This window comes from Chenopodium quinoa, unplaced genomic scaffold (genome assembly GCF_001683475.1).
Source record: "Chenopodium quinoa cultivar QQ74 unplaced genomic scaffold, ASM168347v1, whole genome shotgun sequence".
Classification (NCBI taxonomy): Eukaryota; Viridiplantae; Streptophyta; class Magnoliopsida; order Caryophyllales; family Amaranthaceae; genus Chenopodium; species Chenopodium quinoa.
In genome coordinates, this window is record NW_018744837.1 from 1 (window position 1) to 8,468 (window position 8,468).

The 8,468-nt window shown below is 33.5% G+C and overlaps 1 protein-coding gene across 1 annotated transcript; it reads right to left on the reverse strand.

Annotated features, from left to right (window-relative positions):
* Positions 1-73: 73 nt before the first annotated feature.
* Positions 74-8,264, reverse strand: LOC110704527 (DNA damage-binding protein 1a-like; the record flags this gene model as incomplete). The annotated part of the gene is made up of 6 exons (XM_021882332.1): positions 8,017-8,264; positions 5,700-5,748; positions 1,941-2,000; positions 1,766-1,857; positions 267-318; positions 74-136 (listed from the first exon to the last, which is right to left on the reverse strand). Coding segments are annotated over exons 1-6 (420 nt in total), but the record flags the coding sequence as incomplete, so codon positions are not given.
* Between the last annotated feature and the right edge of the window lie 204 nt (positions 8,265-8,468).

Genomic DNA, 8,468 nt, shown 5'->3' on the forward strand with positions numbered 1-8,468 from the left:
AATCAGCATTAAGTTCCAGGATTACAAAGGAAGTTCTAATGGATGATAATATTATTTAAACTTGTCCATGTACCTTGAATAACCCATCATATAAATGGAGCCCAATCAATCTGCAATCAGGATCAATGATGCCAATCTATAAACAGGCCCACCCCTCTCAGGGGTAAAATAAATGAGAGAAGGTTCAATAATTCAGTTAAACAAGAGCAATGAGCTTTTTCTTTCTAGAAGCAAGAAGTAACAAAAATAAGTATCAGACAACTCACCTGACCATTGTCAGTTGGACGACCAATGCGATCTGAAACATCTCCCATTGCTCTGCATGACAAACCTTTTAGCAAATCTCTTCCTCCATAAACTTAAAGTTACTTCCATTAATTTTTCTAATGAGATTGGTGTCAGAAACATTATAGGGTAAAAGAGAGCCAATATGCCCATGACAATTAACAGAAGATGCTTGTTTAAAAATTAAAACTCAATCCTAAAATATACAAACAAGCCGAATAATTTTCAAGCTTGATTAGTAAACAAGTCTTACTCAAACAACCTTGTTTGACAAACTCTACTCAAACATGTTAATAATCGACTCAATTGAACCCATGGAAACAGACTTATTTAAAACATTTTTCAAATGCCAAATAAGTCACAACAGTCGCTCCAAATCTTTATTAAGCAAAAAGTTCATAATCACATTGGTTATAAGAGACCAAAATTGGAGGCTAGCAATTTATTCCTTTATAATGTACATGTAACTAAAGCACTGGGTTATATAAGATGTGAGCAACCCCAAACTTGTTGGAGGTCTTACAGTCTTAGTACTATGCCTCTAAGCAACATAAATGAAGCTATTCAGATTGAAAGGTTTGGATATGTAGATGAGGCATAACAACTTAAAGGCTATTGGAGTATCTTTCTTAAGAGGAGGTTGACCATTAGGGAATGAAGAGATAATCTGGCAGCAACTGTGGATCCAGTTCAATTTAGAGTTTCTTTAGATAAATTCTCACACAATTCCCAGCTAATTATATGAAGGCAAAGGTTCCTGAAGAGAAGATTCAATCATGCACATCACTGTAACATATGACATAGAAAGAAGAGTCTGTTAATTTTGTTTTACTCTACAATTGCTTTGTTTGAGATGAGTTGGGTTTTTTTTCAAGCAAAGTTCTTGTGTTTGGGGACAAAAGATAAAAGAAAGGTAGGATTACCGAAGTGCTTTAAATGGATCATAAGAAACTTGTTGATGCACTTTAAAAATATAAACAGAATAAAAGAAAGAAACCAACATATTTTTGAGGGTTGAGCTTGCTGCCTCAAGAGATCAAATTCTTATAGAGAGGGTATTGTATAGCTAGGGTCAACTGTCAAGTGCTAAGTTTTGAGCAACAGTGGATGCTTCTTGATTTCTTAAACATATTGTTACATGACACCTTGAGGACATACAACCTTTTACCTTAGCCCTATTTTTGTATGTCATCCCCTAATATTTTTCATACATGTTACTCATCAGATAATCATATACATGAGTACTAAATAACTCGCTATCTTACTTTTATGACAAGAAAATAGTAAGTTGAAGGTAGTTTGTTATGTGATTAAAAATAAGAAATAATTACATCAAAATATAGTTTCAAACACAGCAAAAATCAATGAAGTCCCAAAATATTGGTGACAAATACAGAGCTAATTGCAATAATTTATCCCTGGGATAAAAAAAAAAATGTATGCTACAGATAGGAAAAGAGGAGTCTGAGTAGAATAAGACCTGGTGACGAGCTCTGATGTCTCGGGATCCCATTGAAGTACACAAAATTTATATCTTTCAGTAGCAATGAATAAGAAATCTTGGGCTTCACCCTAACAAGGCAGGAAAACAACTGGTCAATGAAGGAAAATTAAAGATGCATTATTTATATAACAAACCGAATAACTTCACCGACATGTGGTCGAAAAAGTTCCAGTGTTGCAATTCTTCCATATATTGGAACGTCCAGCATAGGCTGCATGAAGGTAAAACAGAAGAGATTTAAACATCAAAAGAGAGCTACAGCAGAAATGGATAAATAAAAAGAAAATGACCATGAAACGGCAACAAGACACATTAAAATAAACAAGTTAGACATGATAACCTACAGTACAGCTCAAAATAAAACAATGATGGAGCACAGTAGCCTTCTTACTCAGTCTTGCTCACTTGCAAATGATCAGCTTCCCATCCCTATAAACTCAGACACAAACTGCAAGATCACAACACCTCTCTGCTAAGGAAGGAGGAGGGGTCTCTTTCTGAGATAAAGAAACATCTTCAAGGATACTTAATGGAATATGGATACTATAGCTAAGTGTCGGGCACTCCTTGTGTTCTCGAGTGAAGATCCAAGTTCAACACAGCTACTGAGGCTGGTGACTTTTTCAAATTTAGTAACCTAAATAAAACTTACTACCTCATTTCGTTTGGTGTGCCCACAGTTCAATTGCTTCATCATTTTTTTTATTCACCCACCTCTCTCTCTCTCTCTCTTCTACCTTGATTAATTTTTGGTTGTAATTTTGCCACAGTCAATGTATTTCTCTGTAGGAGTATTCCAATTAAGGAAATCAGAGGAAAATAAAAACAGTATAATAACACTGCTTACCAAAATTGGGTAGATACCACTTTCACAAAAGATAATGACCAGGTTTACAAACTAGTTAACCCTCAACCCCTCTTCAGATCCTCACTTTGAAACAAAAGGAGGCATCATTGTGTAACTTAAAGTATATGATAGATTTCACTAACAAAGAGATGCAGCATTGCATAAAAAAAACAGTTTTCATTGTCATTGAGAATTGCAAAATTTACAACCAACAAGAGGACAAGGTGAACCTATACTCAATGTAAGGCAATTGAATTGCTTGGTTGTCTCAGTCTTCAGATTTAACATTAGTTTTGAAAGGCAGGAGTCACACAATATGTACAAAGGGTTCCTGGAGCCTAGGCAGGTGTCTTTTCAGTATGAGACACTTTTTTAAGTGGTATTTAACATTCAGTTAATGAGCCTTTTTAAGTAAATTTCATACTAGTAAAGTTCAAAATGAGTGGATAAAAATATTACTTTTAAGAAAAATAAAAGCCTTTATAAAACAAAATTTAGAGAAGAGGGGCAGGTCTAAGACACCCATTTTTAAACTATAAACCAGACTCAAGATTTTTTTTTTTTTAAGGTATCAAATTTGATTCAACTTGTTGATCTCTAGTTCTGCCCACATCTTAAAGTCCATAATATAAAACAAGGGACCAACAATCAAAATAAAAAAGGGATACCGGCTAATCTGCCAAACTTTGACCTTAGTTGCTTAGCATGCTTCAAAGTAGTTTTAAGGAGGGCTTTAAAGGTCTCTTCAATTAGGCAATGATAAAGGCAGAGCAATCAACCAAGTTCTACTACTATTTAAATATTTCTTTTGGTGGGAATTTGGGAATCAAAAGCTACAACAAACTTGTTTGCTTCGGCACTGGTCAAAGATAAGGTTCCTACATGATCTGGTGCTGAAAAGGAGAAACTAAAATCTAGTAAGTAGAGATGAGAAAAAATATGTTGGTCACATCCTCTCATTGGTCTTTTGGTTTTCCACTCTTTTTCATCTTTCTCCAAGATAAATCATTAGCTTAGTTAGGATAAGTAAAGTAAAAGTTATCTAGGCTAAAGAGATGTCTGAGCCTTGTTAAACTTATATTCCCTCACCATTTAAACAAGTAAAACGTTTTGACTTTTTGAACCATTCATCTAATTCACTTTGATAAATATTTGTGATTTATACATAAGAATAAATATAGTCTTGTGGGCACTTGTTAGAATCGTCTCAATGAATAGCTTATTGATATTTAATTATTATAATTTTTACTTAATGATAATTAAAGATATTATCAGTCAAAGTTTTGCATCGGCATACATGCACTAGAGAAACGTTTCACTTATTTAAATATCAAGGGAATATAAAAATTCTATATCCCAAGAAATGAGTGGAAGACTAGAAGTACAGCTAATTAACTCTAATACTACATTTCCTATACCAAATTACTTGCAACATTTTAACCAGACACGTGCCAAGGAAGACCATCAATATCTTTGATTATATATTAGTAAACACTATAAAAGGTCAATATTTGGATATATACAATAAGATACTCAACACCATCTTACATACTAACATTGTGAGCAACTTTTGGAGCGGAGGGAGTACTAAATAAATTACTCACCTGAAAAGTGTCCTTAGATGCATTCTCATATTCTTATTAAACCCTTCCTATCTATAGATCCAAGTCATTCTTTTGGACAGCAAACATCTAACAGCTAGATGCCAATAAAATCAGGTGTCACCATTAAACTCACATACCTAATAAAGTATTGTTTAAGAAATTCCAAATCCCACATCACTATCCTATGGACAACTCTTGGCCAATGAAATGGGGTTTTATTTTTAAGAAATAGCAAAAAGTAAATGACCCTGTATGTTAAGCCTCTCAAAAGACAAAACTACTAAATTCCTAAACAAGTCGGGTGAAATTCAAGATTCTATCATGAAAATTGGAGTCTTTCTTCAACCCAACACCCTTTTTCTTTACACAATGAGATTATAGAATGCTTTGCTTCTAATTTAAATTATAAAAAGAAATCTGTGAAAAGAGTTTCCTTAAAGATGAGGAGCCTAATAAGAATTTTTATCTACATGACAAAATGACATAATGCCTAATAGCAAATTTAAAGCTCAAAGCTAATCTAACTAAACTTCTCAAATTATATCTGATTTGAAGACAAAAGACATTGCATATACAGAATTTACTTCATTTAAGAGTCCTAAACCCCACTAGAGATATCCTGTACAAACATGAAGGATTGAGAAAGGATAATGATAGCAGAAGTGATCTTATCCTCACCATCGTCAAACTCAAACTCATATATTCGTGTTGGGCACAACTATTCTTGACCACATTTTTAAGTGTTCTAGTCAAGTATTTTGGGGGAGGGAAAAATAATGCATGATTTATAACACAAAAATATAGTTTGGATGTGTTCACGCTTGTGAAGGTGTCAAAGATCAGACATAAATATTAGCGCGCGCGCACACACGCTCTAGTGATTACACACATTTGCTATAGTGAATTATCCAAACGCAATAAATCCATAGTCTACTGCTCTCACAACAGTCACAAGCCACATCAGTCAAAGTCTAGTCATACCAACCTTCTCATTACCACTAAAATTGCATCCATAACCTATCAACTCCCACAGTTCAGCCGAAACTTTCCATGGAGGCGTATGTATAAAAAATATCCAACCCCTTAAAATATTCCTAGATTTGGTTCATGTACATAGTAGTAAACAGACTCATTTGTCTTAAGAGCCTCACCTTTTATTACAAAAATCAAATGATAAAAGGAGACCCTGTCATCAAAGAATTATTAAAAACCTTGAGAAGGTCCACTCAAATATTATTCCAACACTTTTAAAAGATCAATAAACTTTTTTATCCTTATCATATTTAAGATAAACTCCTTCATATCCTCCTCACAAACTTGTCCAACCAACCATTATACTCCATGACATCAAAATAACAGATTAAGAAAGGAAGAATATAGTGAGAAAAAACAAATACTCTCTGAATTTTGCACATTGATTGCATACCAAAAGTTAGGTGGTTTGGAAATTATAGAATACCTGAAGGCCTTGAGGAGTTAGCAAGTGAATCTCAATTCTTGTGCATTTACTGCAATAAAGACACACCATCAGTCACACTAGCATATGCAGTACATATAATATAATAAAGTGGACAATTGCTGTCCACGAGACTTAGCACGATGAAAGGAGTCCAATACTCAAAACGTCATAAATTAAAAATCTATCATGAAGAATGTTGCAACGAGAAAAGGCATTGGAATGACTTATAGTTTCACATTAAGCCATAATTGCCTAGTATTTGGCTATTTTTACATCAAATCTCATATCTCACATTGTGGTCCTTTAAAAGGAGTTTAAATGTCACCCAACATAATTTACCAATGAAATAAGATATGGTAAATAGTTCTTCCAGTCTTTTCTTCCACAATAATCAATTCATATGTATACGATTTCTACAGATTCTACACCAGCATACAAAGGAATTAATACTGAAGAGTAACAATTCAACAGCTAATATTACCAACAAAACTTTTCTCTGCACATACTATACTTATCACATAATGCTACAAGTTTCGTTTCTAGAAAGCAATTGAAAAATTCCTGAAGATGTGAACCTATACCACTATCAACAAATAGATCTCATCGACAAGTTAATCTTCAAATAATCTCCATACATCAAATCTAGCTCAAGCCTGTATATTATGATAATGACATTTGCTTGAGACCAAAATTCATATTGCTAGGCTCCTGGGTGAGTTGGACAGCATTTAAAGGACATGAGACCAATACTTCACAATTATATATGATGCTTAGATTCAAAGAACCACTATTTAAAAACACATTACAGTTTCATTAAGGAAACATTATCGACCAGGCCTACTATTTAATCCCAATTAACAGATCAAAACTCTAAGCACAATTGTTAGTTTTTCTGAGTCATTAGTTATAACTAATCTTTCTAGTTTGAAAGTTTAGGGCACATATGACTACATTTCCTCTACCAACCAGTCCCTCCGAGAGATAAATTACAATTGAGTCAATTCTTAGCAAACAACGCCAACTAATATAGTGAAGCAGGATGGATGGTAACGCACCTAAGTTCTTGATCACTCCAAAGACCAATAAACTGTCATAAACAAAATCTAACCAATCGCCAAAGCTGTGCACCACTTTACCCAGTAAAATCCAAGAAAGCAATCATTTTCAGATACAGCTATGAGCAATTAAGCACTTCCCACCCCATTTAAGGGGCGTTTGGTTAGTGTATTTTTTTGGATAGAAAACGGATTCGATTAAACCGATACCGTTACCGTGTGTTTGGTTTGAAGGCATGGTAACAATTACCATTACCTAAGGGTAATGGTTACCCCTCATTTGTTACATCTCAAAAACTTGGGGTAACAAATACCCTTACCCTCCTCTTAACAAATACTCTTTCCATGGTTAAACCAAACAAATGAAAACGTAATAGCTAAATGATTCATTTTCCCCCTCTTCTTTGTTTCCTTTCCACTCCTTTTCCATTTTCGGAACCAAACGCCCCCTTATTGTTGAGCATATTTTTCACATTATCTAGCCAACTTATAATCAAGGATATAAAATAATTTCACCAAATGGCACTTACAACAGTTTGAACAATCCCATACTCTTCCCATAAGTCACGGAATTCATAAAAATCCAATCATAAACAACTAATAAGAACGGCTTTTTTAGTAAAAGTGACAAATTTAATGAATTTTTTCAACTGCCACTTTGAACACAGTACCTGAAAGCCATGAAACAGACTGAACAAGGTAGAGTGAAATAAAAATAGTCAGAACCCCACTCAACTTTTTCTCTAATACCCTAAATTTAGTGCTCCCGTCTTTTCCCAAATACAGATTTCTCAAAGCCAAACGAAGCGGGATTGAAAACCGTGTCCCCTTAATATATCAATCAATTATCAACACACACTTCGAATACTCCGACCATATTCCACAAAAACTCCCCTTAATTCATCAATCAATTATCAGCACAACCGAAACACTAATTAAAATTCACATAAAGCTAAATTAAAATTTATATAAAACTAAAGCTGCCAAAAAAAAAAAAAGACTTTGAATTTAGAAAACCAAAATAACTCTGAATTAAATAAGTAAAAAAAAAAATTTAAAATTTCATTCAGCTCTTCACAATTACACTAAATCTACTAAAATTAAACAAAATTTGAAATTTACAGTATAGAAAACAAAATCAATATTCTATACCATATTAATAGAAAACAAATTTATTAAAAAATATTGAAATGCAAAAAATCAAAGCATAAAAAAAAGGGGAAGAAAGTAAAACCCTAAGAAAAGAAGAATAAGGAAATTACGCGATAATAAGGTTGAGCTCTTGAGGGCTGGTGAAATTGCCGACGCAAGAATGCGTAACGTTGGTAGGCTTGTGAGCGGTGACGACGTAATTCCAAATGCTCATCTTTCCGATGACCGATTAACTTCTCGCTGTTAGTGTGTGTGCGCGCGAGAAGTGAGAAAGTTTTGTAAACCCTTCAATTCCACTCTTTTATGTTTTCTTCTAAATGTTCTAGCCTCTTCTTCTGATTATAAAGTATTGTCTTTGTAAAAGAATGTAGTCTATGTTAATTTAAGTGAGTTATATTTGTGTAAGAAAATGGATTTTTTTCCAAAGTAAGTTTTATTACAAAATTATTTTGTGAAGTAGACTCGTGGCCAAATTATTTACCAAACTAAATTTATGGGGTACCCTGGGTTTTTTTTTTTTTTTTTTAAAAAGCGTTTTACACGTTGACTTTTTTTTTAAAAA